This window comes from Acanthochromis polyacanthus, chromosome 17 (assembly GCF_021347895.1).
Source record: "Acanthochromis polyacanthus isolate Apoly-LR-REF ecotype Palm Island chromosome 17, KAUST_Apoly_ChrSc, whole genome shotgun sequence".
NCBI lineage: Eukaryota > Metazoa > Chordata > Actinopteri > Pomacentridae > Acanthochromis > Acanthochromis polyacanthus.
The window spans coordinates 8628749-8646424 of NC_067129.1; the positions used below are offsets into that span (position 1 = coordinate 8628749).

Here is a 17676-nt window from a genome sequence, read left to right on the forward strand (position 1 = left end):
ACAATTAAAGCATCCGTTGTTTGAATCTTCATGTAGAATATCACTAATATTTTCGCTAATTTAGTCAAAACAGTCACATTTTCTTCAGTAGATATTGTCTGTGTTTCACCAGTGACTGACCATAAAAAGTCAACTCTATAATATTCACAAAAACTGTGAATGTCGCAAAAAAACGACCACAGTATCATTTCAGGGGTGGCGTGAAAAGCTGCTCTTGTTTTAAATGTTGTAATTTGCTGTAAAAATTCCTCTCATATTCAACCCAGGCTTCACCATTGTAACAGCCCCTGGATGGGACTACTTCCACCTCTCCGGTGGTGTTGATTATATTGTTGAACGTCCTGCAGAAGACGACCTCCCTGAAGTCATCAGGATCATTTAGGAGGAAGATCATCTACAAATCTACATCTGTTGTGATGAAAGGAGGATGTGAAATCATGTTTTCCGGTCAAAAACGTCTCTGTGCTGCAAAAAAGAACAAGTGCTACATCTGTGCACTTCTGACAGACAAAAAACAAAAAGAGGGAATAATTATAAATTAAAATTAGAACAATTACAACTGCCAGTGATGTTTTTGTGTGTTTGTTTGTGTTTATGCACAAAAATACTTGGAAATTCTAATATAATTTAGCACCAGAGGGCACTGTAAAACCTGTCAGAGCAGAGTTAAGACAAAGCTATCATTAATTTCCCAAAATACCTTATACTTATTGGTATTACAGTATGAGTCTTCTTTTCTTAATTTCCTTCAGTGCTTTATCATTTCAGCCCAAATGTGTCATCAGAGATCTGCTGAGTCAAGGCTGTGAGAGTAAAACATACATGGATCCTTGTTGGATTATAAGCAGCTGTAATACTGTGTGACTAATGATGGGAGAGAACAGACTTAATGTCACAAACCAGGCCTGGTTACAGTCATCCACAATTTGGCATTCAAAATTTAACACATCTTTTCTATTATTAAAAGGCGAACCTGTGAGAAAACAGCAGCTTCAATTGTACATTTTCGAGTTGCCATGTAATTTGAATTATGCAGATCATCATATAAAACAGTCCTAACATTTTATGGTCTTTTTTTTTCTAATTACAAAATATTTCAGTACATATTGTACATATAATGCCTGATGCAACAGAAATGTACTGGTTCAATTTTAACTTATGAAGAAGACTGTATCATTTCTGTAACAGCATTGCCAAAGCAAGATGTATAAAGTTCAACTTTACATTCTACTTTTATCAAGTCAAAACTATGGTTTCAGTCCTAAAATTCCACCAACTCAGAACAGAAAGCAATGACTAGTCACATCCAGTTTTACTGACTCATGTCTGTCCAAGGGTTTCTGCTGCAGCCAACATTTTTCTCTGTCCCTACTGTAATAAGAAAAGCATGTTCATGCGTTTCTAAAAATGTCAGATAAATGGGCTCTTTACTTTTTCAGCCAGGGAAAAATGCTCAGACAGACATGGTTCCTGGGGCTGAGGGCTCAAGGTTTGTTGGTTGAACTGAAGATTCAGGTATTTTTATTTATTTTTTCCTGCTTTCAGCTTCAGACACTTTACTTCACTTCATTTAATGTATACCTGGTAGAATTTGAAGTAAATTTTGAAACTTGGTATTAGAATAGGCGGTGGATGAACTAAGTGGTCCAGAACTTGCTGAACAACTGAACAATGCGTGTGTCCCATTTACTTTTGTAACAATAACAACAGAAACATAGATTTTTTTTTTCTCAAAATCGGTAACAAAGACCATTTGGATGTTGCGTTTATATCATGTTAGAAATTTGTGGGATTTTTTTCCTCAAGTAAAAACTGAACAAAGCACTTTTTTATTAAATAAACACTCCGTTGAATAATTTCTCATTTAAAAATAACGAAAATATGAACATGTAAATAACTTTACTTTCAAAATAGGGTTAACAACTTGAGTTTAGTCTCCCATAGCAGAACACAATGGTGTGTCCTTGAGCAAGACCCTGCTCAAACAGTAAGAGCCGGTGTTGTTTAACTGCCTCATTTTGTTTTGAGCTTAGTCGTAAAAAAAAGAAAAAAGACAAGAAAAAGAAGAAAAAAAAAACAAGAAACGCATATGATTCAATCCGCGAGCCAGCGTACATCACCACGCGTCAGTGACGTCGGCAGAGAACGACGTTTCCGTAGCAACTGGGGCCGGTCCGTTAACCGCAGCGGCTGCTGTACTAACAGAGCTCATCACCGAGCTGGGGGATTGTCGTCGGTAACCGGACACCACCTCTGGCTTGCGGGGCGTAGAGACACGGGGGCGACGCAGTATTGAGGCGGCGAGCCCGCAGCACCGTGTGGAGATGCTGAATATGTGGAAAGTCAGAGAGCTAGTGGACAAAGCGTGAGTACCGACGAGCAGGTGGAGCTTCGAGCGCTAGCTGGAGCTAAACCGCTAAGTGGCTTGTGAGCTAACCGGCTCTCTGGGCGGCTCCGGGCGGGCAGCATCAGCAGCTTTTACCGCTGACAGCGGAGGGATAGGGCCGTGACGTCACGGCGATAGCCCTCAGCTGTTAGCTCCGACTAGCTGGCTAGCTGCCAACCTTTAACCTTGTGACATAAATTAAAAAAATGTCTGTCATGCAGTGGCATCTTATTTTATGAGCATGTCCACGTTGTTTTATATAATTCATACTGGGAAAAACCATGTTTCAAACTGGTCATTTACTTGTTTTTAATCCAGAACCCATGCTATCCAGTTAGCTAATTCCGCTAGCATTGCTAAGCCCAGGTCGGGTATGTTGTGTGTGTACTGTTTCTGTGGGTGCTGCTGCAGAATCACGCCCTGTCCCACCCAAGTGATGCCTGCTACCTCCACTATGCACTCATCTAACATTATATGCAGGCCAAAAACGAGACTAAGCGTCAGTAAAGGGAAGATAAGTGGCTAAATACTTCTAGGAGAGAGGTACATATTTCGCCAATTAGCTACCAGCCATCTCTCACAGTAGCTAAACCGGTCTACCGAGGCCCGTACCCCCATGGTCCCGAACAACGAGGCTTGTTAGCCACCCAACAGAACACACTGTAGTAGCTACTGTTGGTGTTGCAGCCTACTACATCGTGTTGTTTGTTTGAACACTGGACTCCGCATGCTTCTTTGTGGTGTCTATTGTTGCATACACAATGCGCAGTACACAGTCATTGAACTGTAACCCAGCGGGAGGAGGAACAACAACAGCTTCCTGCCCTGTCTGTTCCTGCAGCCAAACTGAGCTACATGTCTTACCTTTGCTGTGTAAAACCTACATCACCTCAAATTTGGAATGTGCAGTGATGCAAAAGACCGATGCTTAGTTTTACTCAGCTGGGTTAGTCAAGTTAAGATAACCTATTTCTTTATGTACTAAGGAAAATGCAACTTTCAGTGAAAAAGAATATTGCTGTCTGGACATGCATACATTTGTTAAGTAGCTTCATAAAGAACACTGTCATATTTCACAGAACAACAATAAGACAGTTACACAAAAAGCATGAGATTGAACTAATCAATAGTTCTTAGAAATAGTTCAGTTCAGACTTCATATATAATTTATTTATACTAAGACCATATCTTCGAATCTATGCTAATATTATCAATTAAGTTTTGTTATTTTCCTCATACATGATCAAGTTCTTCAGTCAGTATTTGGCTCATGTCGAGTGTGTATTTCAGCACTTTCCCTTGTTTTGTGTTATTATCTTCTCAAAAGAGAATTAAGCATGTTCAGTTTAATAACACATGAATTATACTCTTTAAAATGGCTGCCATTATTCACAGAGTAATCTGTTTCTAAAAGGTTTTAATCTTTAAAAATGACCTAGAAATTCAGTAAAGGTAGAATATGTGACAAAGCTGTTGTACTGGAGTGGATAAAATATGCAAATAAGTGGTCAACTAAATGCAGGGGTTGAAGAGTGTATTTTCTAACTCAAAACATACCAGTTAGATACCATTTATTGTAGTGCTTGAGACAGATAATTAGAAGTTGCTCTTACGTTTTGTTAGCTTGTACTGTGCGCAATGTTAATACAGGCTACTATGAGATATATGTGTCCAGACTTTAGGACGCCCTGTACTGTGTCTGTGCTCGATTAATGCTTCTATTATACCATTGTGTCAGAACAATAAGAATAAGAAGAGATAAGAAATATTTTTTTTAAAGAAAAAAGCACTGCACATTAACAGGTAAGGTACAGTTTGATAAGATTGTGCCATACGAGGGCAGAACGATTTGTGAAAATTTTCAAAATGTTACATTTCTGGCAGATTTTCAAATTGTGATTTGCTAGCAAATCCATTTCAATATTCACTGCATCAGAGATTTAAAGCGTGATAGAGCATTAACACAAACGTGATCGCCGCACACAGACATTGACACAACAGTTTAAACTCTGAGTCAGATGAACTGCATGATGTATATCATTAATTTCTGCTTTTGCAATTTTCAAATTGCATCGTTTCGAATTGCCATTTTGATTTGAAATCTATTTGTGTTCAGCATTTTCTGCCATAGCAAAATCATCCTTATTTTTGATGCAGTCATACATTTTGTGCCTGTTTCATCCAAAATATAGATAATGCTGATTATATGAAGGTATACTTAACAAAATGGAAGCTGCTTACGTATGAGGGAAGTATTCATTCCACTGTGTGGTCATGAGAGCAGTTTGTTATACTACAACACAAATTAGGTGTACCACAACCACAAAACTGATCCTTATAACCTTCTAGAAAGTAGAATTTATTGTTGACCTGTTGTATAAATCTGCATTAGGTCTATATAATAAAAAGACTAGTGACTGCACATTGGCATGAGCTCCAAGAAAAGATACTTGTGAGGCCCTCTTCTCTGTTTCCAACATCATGTTTTTGATTTTCACTTTCAATCCTACAAAAAACACCTATCATCTAGACATAAGTTATTATAAGATTCAGATTCAGAATATTTATTGTCATTGTCACAAGAACAACGAAATTACGCTCGGAGCATCCATACAGCAGAGTTGATAAGTGCTAAAAAAGACCTCACAGTAATAAATATCATAAATAGCCCAGTACAAAAACCCCCCACAATAATAAATACTAAATACCGTAAATCACCCAGTGCAACAAAGACATAACCGTTGGGGAAGAAGGATCACGAGAGAGGGGGGTGGTGAATAGTGACATTCTGCAATTATGCAAACCAGTTCAAATTTATAATTGGTGGATATGGTTATTGTCCGTGAGAATGGGGGAGCAGAGAGGGGAGAGGGGCAGAGTTGAGTAGCCTCACAGCCTGTAGATACAGACTGTTGGCCAGTCTTGCAGTTTTGGCCTGTATGGACCTGTACCTTCTCCCTGAAGGCAGCAGGTGGAAAAGGTGGTGACCAGGATGGGCTTTCATGTGTTTTCACTTTGACTATCTGCTCACAGTCGGCTAAACCTTTTAAAGGACCAGTTTTATCTGGAGTGTGATAAGGGAAAGGAAGATTATAGCATAATAGACAGATAACTAAAAAGACCAAAGAAAAGAGATTTTAAAAAGAGTGAGTTTAAAGAGGATAGATAAAGTAATAGATGGAATAGACAACAGCTCCTATCAGCTGTTGGCTGTGCCTGGCTGGGCATGATGAATACACTTTGTTATTGATCTCCCTCAGCAGAACTGCCAGTGGTGGCCAGTCTTTTCCTGCAGATAAAGAGTCATACTGATATATAGCTCTTACTGTCTGTCTCTATAGTATCCACTGATAAGTCGAAGACAGTCGCTGTAATGTCCACACGCTTCTTATTTCCCTCGAGTTGGGAGGGTGTCTGAGCTGAGAGGAGAGAGAGATGGAGAGGAAAAGTATGAATAGGGAGCTACTGCTTCAGAATAAAGGAGTATTGAGAGGATTAAGGGTCGGTAAAAGCGAGATAGAACTTGTTAGAAAATGAAATGAGACTCAAAACCAAAGACGCCACAGAAGATAAGACAGAATATGTCAGGCAGAAGAGGAAGAGCGCCTTTTGCTGTGTTGTTTTGCCAGCTGTCTGTAGAGGCAGCCATGCCCATCAAGAGATGCAACACACACCCACAGGAAAACACACACAGCAGCAGGTGATCCCACAAACACAAAGAGGGCAGGAAGCAAGTAGACGTTGCTTATGGGGAGGTTTCGCTGTGTTTGCTTCATTCTTTTCCTCCAGCACACACACACATGGATGGATAAACACTCCCAGTTCACCTCACTTTCATGCACACAGTCTGGTCTCTCCTATTGTGCATCAAAAAGCTTGTGCCTGTGTGCATGCGTGCATGTGTGCCAGAACATGCGTGTCTGTCCTCTGAAGAACCGTGATCAGCACGCAGGCTTTTACAAAATGCATTCATTATTCAGTGAACTGAGATTCTCTCTGTCATAAAAGAAACATTTATTTTCTCTCATTCTTGTTTACTCTATTGTGTGTATTATACGTGCAGGAATTTAGCTATTTGTTGTGATAATCCTGTTTTTCACAGTTAATTTCAGCCTCGGTGTGTGTGGTGTGGGAGACATCTATGAGGTGTTGCCCTGTGTAGCAGTAAGTCAGTTAAATGCAGAGTGTGTGGGTAGAAGCTAGATAGAATAATGACACTCTGCTACCACCCCCCAGAAGATGTAATTTAATAGTTGACCTCACTGCGTTGTTCTGGTGTTCCATGTATACATGTCTGTGTGTGTTTATTTGTCTGCTGTTTGGTCTGACTGTGCTGTGGAAATGTGATGAGTGAAGTGTGAATCAGCACAGAACATTTGCAGCCAGGATGACTGACTACAAGACTCCTGATAACAATGATGGTGGTCATAATTACCAGGCAGAACAGCAAAAAAAGAAAAGCTGTGATATTTAAGCGTTGCATGAATAGTGATGATAATTCTCCTGTTTTGGTGGTGTCATTTACAAAGATAATACATGTTTGTGTCAACAGCACTAATGTGGTGATGAACTACTCAGAGATTGAGTCCAAGGTGAGAGAGGCCACCAATGACGACCCCTGGGGACCCTCTGGGCAGCTAATGGGAGAGATAGCCAAGTAAGTAACAAACACACGTGTAGTAACTCTAAAATGCAAGCACATTGTTACTGGTAAAGCCATAGACAAACTATATTGTGGCATGTAGTGTAATGTGTGAATACAATTCTATCTGCAACAAGATTTGTTCTTATGCAACTAAGCGTGATAAAGTTTGGAGGTTGGATAGTGGCAGAAGTCAGACCCAAGACCTTCACCCAGAGGACTGAGACTCATGTTCCCTGTAGGAATGTTATTCTTCGACTTCAGTTTTGTTTTAGCTCGCTTACTTTCAGTCTCAGTTGCTTTTTGGTGAATTTCAGGCACCAAAACTACTTGGTGTAGTTTTATAGCATCTCCTCCTTTGTTCTTAATAGTCAAGGTGACGAGTCCCACCCCATCTTGATTGTGACTGGTTGGCTGAAAGGCGCGACTGTTGGGAATCAAAAAAATAAATGGCAAAGATTAAAAATGTGGTTGTGATACATCACAAACAAATATAATCTGGAAAAAAAAATCCAGTATTGTTTAAAATGCAGTTTAGTTGTATTGGAAGGTATTTTCTTGAAGACAGGGCTTGTAAACATGTCAGGATAATCATCAACAGGTTCTGCTCTATAGACCAGATTCTCCTTTGCTTTACCTGCGTTGGTCATTTTCAGCATTCTGATACTTTTCATTGTGTGTACTTGTGTGTGTAGATCTACCTTCATGTACGAGCAGTTCCCTGAGGTGATGAACATGTTGTGGACCAGGATGCTGAAGGACAACAAGAAAAACTGGAGACGAGTCTACAAGGTATGTTTGCACTCTGGTTCAGAGGTTGCTTCTAGCTGGTTCTCGTTGGTGTGTTTGTGTTGCTGGGCTCTATATTTAATGAGCGTTTCTTTGCACCGCCAGGCAGACACACACACGGCTTCAAGTGTTTGCACAAGTCACTAGATCACGGCACTTTTGGCTGTTTTTCTTAAAATCAGCAAATTTGTTTTTTAAGATTGCAGTCAAACTGGTTTGCCGCTTTTTTTCTCTGTCAGATGCATGTTTGTACAGGCAATTTCAGAAGCAGCCTGTTTGTTTTCTGGGTTATAGTTTTTCTACTGTTTCGTCCTTATTGATTCTGTGTGTGCGTATAAACATACTGTATATGAATCCTGTATGCTGCAAAGATCAGAGCCCTGCGTTTTATCTGCATTCTTGTGTAATGCCCAAATAATCATGTAAGGCTGATCTGCAGAGATTATATATTATGCACGAGCAAAAGAAGAGTAAGTTTTAATTTTTTAGAGAGCAGTTACACTGAGTTAAGGAGGAGGGATGACTCAGGGCAGAAAACAGCTGGAAGAAAAATATTTAATTTAGGACAGATTATTTTGCAGTGAGTGATGCTGACTGCGCAACATCTACTTCCTTTTCTGTCTCTCTTATCTCCATCTCTCTCTCCAAGGCCCTGCTCCTGCTGGCCTATCTGATCAGGAATGGCTCTGAGAGAGTCGTCACCAGTGCCAGAGAACACATCTACGACCTGCGATCTCTAGAAAACTACCACTTCATTGGTGAGTCTCTGAATAAAAATTGCACGCTTCTTCAAAGGTGAAGCTCTTCTTATTCTTCTCCACCTCCCTGCAAGTTCAAGATATCTTGTGTGGTGGCATTTGAAGTTAGACTCGACCAGAAAGAGCACAATGTGTTCAGATTCAGAAAACTGTGTTTGTCCCCAAGGGGCAATTAAAAAGGGCATACAAGCAGCTTAAAAGGACAACCAAGCAAGACACACAGTTGCACACAAGAAGACAAAACAACATCAAAAAGAACGTTGTAATTTTAAAGTGTTTTTGAAGTTTTTCTTGTTCCTCATGTATGGGACAGTAAAGTGTTCCTTAAATACTATGATAAAAAAAATGTGTGTGCTAAAATAAATAAAAAGGTCTACTCTTAAATACTGTGTTAATAATGTGTGTGTTAAAATACCTAAAAAACAAAAAAAGCTCTGCTGAGCTGAATTAAGTAGCAGGATGGCTCTTCTTAATTCAGCTCAGTAGACCTGGATAAAGGATAAAAGGTCAGGGTGTCAGCAAAATTAATATCCACATAAAAATGTCATTGCAGTCTGGCTGGTAGTCACCTTGTTTTAGCTTTTTGTCTTTAAGTGTGTGTGTTTTTGTACTTGTGTCTGCGTCCAGATGAGAATGGGAAGGATCAGGGTATCAATGTGCGTCAGAAAGTGAAGGAGATGGTGGAGTTCATCCAGGACGATGACAGATTGAGAGAGGAGCGGAAGAAGGCAAAGAAGAACAAAGATAAATACATCGGTGTCTCCTCGGACAGCATGGGTGGAGGAGGGGGCAGCTTTAAGAACTGTAAGTAATCTGCTGCAACTTTCTTTTTTAATGTGAAATAAAATGATGATTTGACTTCCCTCGTCAAGACTTATGTATATATATAATGATCATTTTAAATGGGCTTGAAAAGTATAAGCCTGCATTGCCTGTAGTACCAAGTATCTTGAAATAAGCATAAATATAATAAATGTAATTGACCAAAAGATGGAAAAAGGGGGATTCAGTCCTATTCAATGATTTCAAATGCCCCGTAGCATCATCTTTGTATGTATAAATAGAAAATACTGAGTGGTTTGAACTGAAAATTTTAGTTGACTGTTTAGCTAGATTTCTGCTTTCACATTCTTAAAGTGACAATCACGACTTTTATTTAAATGTCTCTGAAGTCACTCTCACAGAATGAGGGAACTCAATAGGGAAAGTAATGAAATATTAATATATTTACAGTAATACAAACTGTGTGTCTGTGGTGACGTTAGGTCAAATACTGCATTAAGTTACTGCTGATTCAAACCAAACAATTCCTAATGCGGCAGCTTCACATTGAAAGCATTTAACTGGCAAAAAATGGGTTCATCTGTTTGAAAAGAGTCTAGGAAATGCAATGTGTTTCTGAGCTTATCACAAGCTTATTATGTATCCAAAGTGTGTCTTCAGTTCACTTTTATATAAATATTGCACAGAGTAATGTAACATAAAGGAGCAGCCTTAGTGGCTTCACACATCCAGCCTTTTAGCGTGGTAGAAAACTTTTACTTTCACTGTGCCCTGCTGGTTTCACACTCATCATATGCTGCATAAAATCAAATCACAGCTGTTCACAGAATGATTATTGCCTGAAATCTCTGTTAAAGCAACAATAGTATGTTTTTTCCTCTGAAGCAAATCAGAATTATGTAACTTGTTGTATTAAATCACATTTGCTGTTATCACTATTATTTCAAGCATCACCAAATAACCAGGACTGAAAACCTGTGAAATTGCCTCTCCAAGTACCCCCCAAACATGGAATTGCAACACAACATGAGATTCTTATTTGCTTCTTCTCTGCCTGTTTGTTTTAAACATTTTTACATTGGCTTTTTTTTTTTAACAAAATTTTCAATGTTTTAAGTTGTATATCCTTTGATTTGGGGCTTAATCTGGAAAAATATGTTTCCTTTTTATTTCTTCTGCATCCTATATTTTAATAGATAGAAAAAATGATGTATAACATTAAATATTTTATGTGCTTTTGTTGACTCAGGCTCTACTGAAATCTCTCCATTTCTGTCTTCTTTCTTCCAGCTAATGAGTTGGATCGAAGCAAGTGGGATGAGGACTGGGATAAGAGCAGAGGAGCTTTCCCTTTTAGTGAGAAGCTTGGAGAAATCAGTGACAAGATAGGCAGCACCATCGACGACACGCTCAACAAGTTCAGGAAGAAGGAACGCGATGACTCACCGGACAGAATCAGGTAAACATCTATTTCTGTTAATCCCACGGTCTGAATAAATGCTTGTTTTTAAATGGTCTCAGGTGTATTCTAAAGTAGCCTATTGGCCACGCAGAATGAACAAAAACAAAACAATGCAAAAAGCCGCCCACTCACTGTACATCAGATGGCTCTCAGCCTCTTTGTCATGTGTAAAATGTTTAAACCTCTGGCTCCGGGATTATACATTACATAACCAAACAATAATATACAAAGATGGCTGCATATAGGCATACAGTTGTAGCATAGCAACAAATTACAGAAAAATCTCATAAGTGCTCATATATCCTTCATCTGGTTGCCATAGTGACAATGAGGAGGACCGAGCATCGAGAAACGGTAGGCAGGAAGCCCTAGAGTTCAAAGATGAGGAGGAAACTGTCACAACGAAGAGCATCCAGATCACACAAGCGACAGAAACCACAACCACCACCACACGAAAACGTAGCGGAGCAACGAGCAGCAAGACTCTGGACCTGGGCGCTGCAGCCCACTACACTGGAGACAAGAGCCCAGAGGAGAAGGTATTCAAGCACATGTTTTTATTAATGCAACTCACATTTCAGTGTATGTACATATTTATTCACTGCATCTCTGTACTCTCTTCAGTCATCAATTAGGCAGTCTTCCAGTAGCGGTCTAGCAGACCTGCTAGTGATTGACCCTTCATCCAATCAGAGCACCACAACAGGTAAATACAAATGACTTTTTTTTAAAAATTGTTCTAGAAAGTTTTTTGTTCATTTTGTACAAATCCATGTCCATCCATCCATCCATCCAGGTGGCAGTTCAGACCTCATTGGTGGCTTTGCTGACTTCTCCTCCCCTGCAGCCTCTGCCAGCCTCCCCACCTCCACTGGTAAACCTCATCCTTTCTCAGCTCTTCCTGTTGTGAACCTCAGTGTTTGTTTCATCTGACCAATGTAGATTTTTTTTTAGTGGGCTCGTAGGTAAGATCTAAGTTTGTAAAAAAAAAATGCAGGAAAGGAGTGGGGCTGCAATCACAGCTAAACATACCACTACTGTCTTTCGGCCAGCTGCTCCGTCATCCAATGGAAATGGAGAATTCGGGGACTGGAATGCCTTTTCGGCCAATCCTCCAGTTTCGTCCAGCTCTGGTCCTTCCCCGCCCGTCGCTGACCTGTTTGGCAGCGTTCAGTCACCCACAGCCCCAGCCTCCAATCCAGCAACTGTCCCACCTTCTGCTGAGCTTTTCGACCTGATGGGTGGAGTTAACCATCAGCTGAACAATCCACATACAACGCTCAGCGCCTCTCAGAGCATGACTTTCTCTCTGGGAGGAGTGACGCCAGGAGCATCAGTCGCTCTACCCACCATGCCCCTTTCTCGCTCTCAGCAGGTAGGTGTGGTTCGAATGACATGAAGGTCTAATTTGTCCCAAATGATGCAAAAAAATAGAAAAATTGTTGATGATGATTTCCACAGATAGAATAACCCAGAAGCTTATTTAGTTTTAATTAGCAGTCTACATTATTAATTCAGTTACAAATGTGATATATTGAACTTTGCTGCCAGCTCAATAAAAATGTTATCTATCAGTCCACTCTTACTTTTTGTTCCAATACTTAATTAAGTGATAATATTCAGTCTTGGATAAGCTTTTGCTTTTGGGTATATACTGTTGTTCTTGAAAGTTTTTTTTTTTTTTCAGTTGTGACTCTGACATCACTATAATCTTTGTGCATTCATCAAAGAAAATTTCTATTCCTAATCCTGAAAATGTCTGTTTCAGAGTTTGGGAGGCATGCCATCCCAGCAGCCCATAGGACAGCAGCAGAAGGTTGGCGTCGGAAGTCAGGGATCATTAGGGTCGACCTGGTCTGACCCCTCTGTCAACATCAGCCTCGACTTCCTTTCAGCAGGACTCAACCCCACAAAGACACCACCCACACTCAACAACATCATCCAGCAACAAGGTACGGCCCTCCATAGTGGAGGTCTTGCTTGTATCTTCTGCATGATCATTATGGGTTTTTGCTGCAGTGGGGATAAGGTGATTTATGTTAAGTAAAGAAGATTTTTTTAAAAATAAGGGTATATTTATACAAATATTAAATCAGCATTTGGTGTGATCACCCTTTGCACCCTTTATTTCAGACACCCTTGCTCAAAGTTTCTTGGTATTTCGTTGTTATGAGTACTTTGGAAGATTTGACATAAAGCTTCTGTGGATTCAGCTGCTCCTGTTGCTTCATTAAGTCCCACACTGATTTAATGATGTTGGCTATGGCTCTAGGGGATCCACAGCATCTGTTGCATGGCATCTTGTTCTTCTTGTTGCTGAATAAAGTTCTGTATGTTTGGAGCCATCATCGTGCTGCAGAATGGGCTTAGAATGACCAATCTGGTGCCTCCTTGGTGGTTTTGGGAGACGGATAACAGTTTAGAAATCTAAAGCAAAATGTATTTAATGAAATCAAAACCAAATTCCTGTCTTGGTAGACATGATAAGGCTTTAAAATTCCAAGTGCAAAAGAAACTTGATTCACCCTCTGCCCATATGTGTCTGTGCAGGAGTGCCTCCCGTCAATCTGTTGGCCCAGAATTTTGGAGGACTGAACCTCAGCTCTCCACCTCATGTGACACCGATAAGACCACCAGCCAATCCCATGATAGCAGGCAACACCATGACGATGAGCATGCCTGCTTCCATGGCCACGGGTTTACAGGGTGGAATTCCTGTGAACCAAGGCATGATGGGAATGAACATGAGCATGAATATGGGCATGGCCGCCCCGATGATGATGGGCGGAATGGCTGGCATGTCAGTGCCAGGAGTAGGAATGGGCCTGACACACTCCATCACCCCAGCTGTGGTCCCACCCAAACAAGATGCCTTTGCTAACTTTGGCAATTTTGGGAAATGAAGGTTTTCAAATGTGTATGTGTGTTTGTTTGTGTGTGTGTGTGCACGTCTGACATGAGAGTGTGAACCACAGAAGGACTGCTGTACTTGAAGACTACCTTGCATGTTTCTCTCTCTGCTTCTGCTCTCTGTGGTGAGCCGGCACCAGCGATGGTTCACCATCCAGTCTGCTGACGTGAGTCTGGGAGTAGAGGAAGCACCCACTGGTGCCCCTCACCCAGCGGTTATTTGATGTGTGAAATGATGTCACACGGAGGACATCGAAAGGTGTCAACACACAGCCTTTAGTCATTACTTCCCTGTGGGGAAATAAAGTCCTCGTCTTTACCTGTTTTATATCTGAACTACAGTATATCCCCGTTCATTACAAAAAATCACTGGTTTTTCTTAACTGCACAGAGAATTCAATCAGTACAGTGGAAAATGGCATTGCTGCCTTAATTTTGCATTGTAGCTTGAAATATTATGTTTTATGTGATTCCAACCGAATCCAATCGCAAAATTTAAGCCATTCCGTTATTGCTGGGAGGGTTAATATTCCTTTCTACATGTGCACATGGAGTATAGAAAATCCAAACTGGTCCTCCAGCAGAGGGCAGAAGAAGTGCATGTGTTGAGACAACACTGATGGTCCAACTTATTCTTGAGCCATATTAGGGTGGATGATTTACAGTTTGCATTAGTTTCCCCTCTTCTCTTTTCATTTATAGCAGTTCACAATAGATGGATGCTCAGTTGTTCAACTATACTTTTTGTTGATGTTAAAAGGAAACATTAACAAATGCACCTATACTATTGGGCTCTTTATATAACAAAAATAAGTAAATAAAATATCTGTTCTGCTGAAAAGTGATACTTGTGCTCTACATTTTGGATGCATTTGCAGGAGTTATGCCTGATTAAAGGGTCAGTCAGTATTTTATTCAAAGTACTATCCACTGATTATTTTCTATTAGTGTCACTGTGTCACTTAAAGCAAGCTGTTGTAGGATATTTCCCTAAGATAGCACTGAATTCTTACCCTCACGGATCTACGATGTCTCTTCTATTTTTGCATATGGACATAAGTAGATGTAAGCAGTATTTTCCTATTGGCTGTAGGAAACAAGGGTCGCCATCCACAAGACTAAAAAACAACCCTCTAAATTTATTTTCTGTGCACAGCAGTGACACAAAGCAGGATGTTTGAGACAGCCCAGCAACGTACCTTTAACTAAGTATTTTTGCCAGCAAGCATTTTTCACCTTGCAGCTCACTTGGTGGTCTCTGTATCCAAAGGTGGCACACTTTCACCTCACAGACCATGTTTTAGAAATACCCTTCCCTGCATTTGCCTGGATCAAACACACTGGAGCTATTTTATTAGCTGAGTTTTCATAAATGATTTCTATGGCTAGTTGAGACCAATCTAAAGGGTTTGGGGTTCTTGAGTGATATATCTGTGTGAGGAGTGAGTGACCGAGTGTGAGTGGTTTTGTGTATGGGTATAGTTTTCTCTGTTTGATGTGCAAACACAGCTAAGCAGAGCCTCTTGTCATTTTCTGAGGAACTGCTCTCCAAATGACCAAATCTTTATTTTGTTACTCTCAGAAGGATAATTCCATAGCTATTAGTTTAATATTTTATTAGTTTACTTGTAAGGTTGTGTTCATATGGGAGAGCTACTGCTAACATAATTTAGTTGACTGGAGTCATGTTTTTTTTCCAGTACAGATCATTTGATTTGATTGTACTCTATTTTCTGTACTTCATTCAACATTAAATTAAATTATAACATTAAACATTCGGTTTCCTCCTTTTTCCTCTGTACCAGTTAATGTATCCTCGTGGCCTTCTTAATATTTGCATTTCATCCTGTTTTCATCCTACTGACTGTTTTATTTTCATTTTATCATTTGAGTTGAGTTGATTCTTCATAAATGATGAGTTTTTTCTCCGAAATATCCAACTGACCGTTTTATGTAAGTGCATTTTATTTTGGCAAAAGCATTATGTATAGTAAGGTTGCCATATTAAAGCAAAACTAGGTTTGATTTCAAAAATAAATTCAAGAAATGAGACCTGTAGAGTGACTCCACAGAAATTCAAGTTTCTATTAAGGTAGTGTCTACGGATACGGGTCCGTACGGGTACGGCACTTTCCATTTGCCAGACAGATAAACCTTATACGGCATCTTTTTTTCTGGTGGAACTTGGGTTCTTGAGATCAGTGATCTTGAATTAGCATTTAGCAGGAAACTCACAAACACAAACTGAACATTTTTTTTATAATATGTTAATAATGCACAATGCACATTTTCCCCTACAACTGCAAACAAACCAATCGGTCCCTAAATTTCTTCCACAGATCTGAAGGAAATGAGTCTTGTTTCCAAAACAAGAAGGGACATATTAAACGTTCCATGAATGCCTACATGGTGTGGGCTTACATCAACCGACATGCCCTGAACAAAGCTCGTCCTGATGCCAGTGTGATGGACACCAATGTTCAGCTGGGCATCGAGTGATCCAAGCTCAGTGAGGAACAGCAGAGGCCCTACTATGAAGTGGCTCACAAACTGAGAATCAAGCATCAGCAACAGTTCCCTGGTACGAGCAACGACACAGCTGTATGACAGCAGCTATGATTAGAAGATGATGAACATTTCCTCCAGAGTTACTGCTATATCTTGTGTACATAATGTGTTCAAGTGTGGACGGTAAACCTCAGATTTGTACTCACTCTGGATGTGACTTTGTTATATTTTGCCAGATTATGTGTATTCCCCCAAGAAGAAGAAGAAGAAGAAATACGCCAAACGTTTAGATTCAGAGCAGAAACCAGAACAGGCAGATGGACAGGCAGCATTACAACATCAGGACTCAAGCGTTTCCTCTTTTGTCTCACAAGACGTGCATTTAGCTCAATCCACATTGCCGAACCTCAGGATGTACCAATGTCCTGTCGTGGTGCCCTACGCAGTGGGCTATGGTCCCCACTCATCTTTTGGCCCATATCATGCAGCGGACCGCTACCCCAGCGTCCAGATGCACCAGCCAAGGTTTGGCATTTGCAGGGGAATGCCTCAGCTAGTCTGATGCTTTTTCCACATTCCATGTTCTATCTCATGTCTCATTTTGCCGTTTGCATCACAGACAAGCAGAGCATGCTTTTGTTTAGCTTTCTTTTAGGGATGTCCGATATTGGCTTTTTTGCCAATTACCAGTATGCCGATATCGTCCAACTCTCAATTTCCAATTCTGATATCAACCAATATATGTGCTGCACTTGTTTACGTGCTTCACAACGCAGTTTGATGATTTGCATGCCGATAAATGCCAGAGAAATCCAGACATTATTTTATCGGTTTTCATGATAGGCAGAAAAAAACAAAGGATAATGATATTGACCGATATTACATTTTTAAGCCAATATCGGGCATAAAAGTCCCAACTTTCTTTTCAACAGCAGCAGTGAATGATCTGATTATAAGACACTAGTGTTCTTAGTTTTATGAGATTTTTAAATTTGCAAGAAAGTTTGCATCTGCAAATAGTGTCTGCTACATGATCCTTTAATAGGGTGTAAGAATTCACAGTTATTTGACATTTTCTAGCATTTTCTAGTTGACGTGCTTGTGTGTATGTATCAGGCCTCTCTACGGATACCCAAATGCCGGCATCTCTGTGGAAGAAGTGCCGAGTCACCACTACACTCACCTGCAGGGGAACACCATCGCTCAGGTCGCCGTCGACAGCGAAGCCATGCAGTCAGAGTCTTATCCATGTCACATTAGGCAAGAAGATCTCTCTGGCTTTGTCAGACCCTCGGAGAACCTAGAGCAGCCTGATGTTGCCACCAGTAGGATGGAATATGATTGGGATGCTGACGATGAGGATGAGGATGAGGATGATGATGAAAATGATGATTAGATGTCGATGTCGTGACACTGTTCTAGGAGATGTTCAGCACAT

At 40.3% G+C, this 17676-nt stretch overlaps 3 protein-coding genes across 3 annotated transcripts in view; 2 read left to right on the forward strand and 1 right to left on the reverse strand.

The window, feature by feature from the left end:
- Window positions 1-2140: 2140 nt before the first annotated feature.
- On the forward strand, window positions 2141-15503 carry LOC110959228 (clathrin interactor 1). Its single transcript, XM_022206014.2, has 12 exons — window positions 2141-2365; window positions 6939-7043; window positions 7724-7820; window positions 8467-8575; window positions 9203-9379; window positions 10649-10817; window positions 11143-11359; window positions 11445-11526; window positions 11617-11694; window positions 11873-12195; window positions 12589-12772; window positions 13371-15503. The coding sequence occupies exons 1-12, from the start codon at window positions 2325-2327 to the stop codon at window positions 13721-13723; spliced, it is 1935 nt and encodes a 644-aa protein (XP_022061706.1). The 5' UTR covers window positions 2141-2324; the 3' UTR covers window positions 13724-15503.
- Window positions 9670-17676, reverse strand: part of LOC110959222 (protein-tyrosine sulfotransferase 1-like) — a 149811-nt gene continuing 141804 nt past the window's right edge. Inside the window, exon 6 of the mRNA XM_051937620.1 lies at window positions 9670-9705. Coding sequence (XP_051793580.1) covers window positions 9685-9705 — 21 coding nt within the window. The 3' untranslated portion in view covers window positions 9670-9684. The remainder of the gene's footprint in view (window positions 9706-17676) is intronic.
- Window positions 16011-17634, forward strand: LOC127530627 (transcription factor SOX-30-like). The gene is given in 3 exon segments (XM_051937880.1): window positions 16011-16311; window positions 16475-16563; window positions 17329-17634. Coding segments are annotated over 3 exon segments (696 nt in total).

Excerpts from the sequence above, each read along its gene's own strand:
- LOC110959228 (XM_022206014.2), top strand. The coding sequence starts at position 2,325 with ATGCTGAATATGTGGAAAGTCAGAGAGCTAGTGGACAAAGC. Across the intron at positions 10,818-11,142 it reads GACTCACCGGACAGAATCAG|TGACAATGAGGAGGACCGAG; the intron begins GTAAACATCTAT and ends TGGTTGCCATAG. Across the intron at positions 11,695-11,872 it reads CAGCCTCCCCACCTCCACTG|CTGCTCCGTCATCCAATGGA; the intron begins GTAAACCTCATC and ends TCTTTCGGCCAG.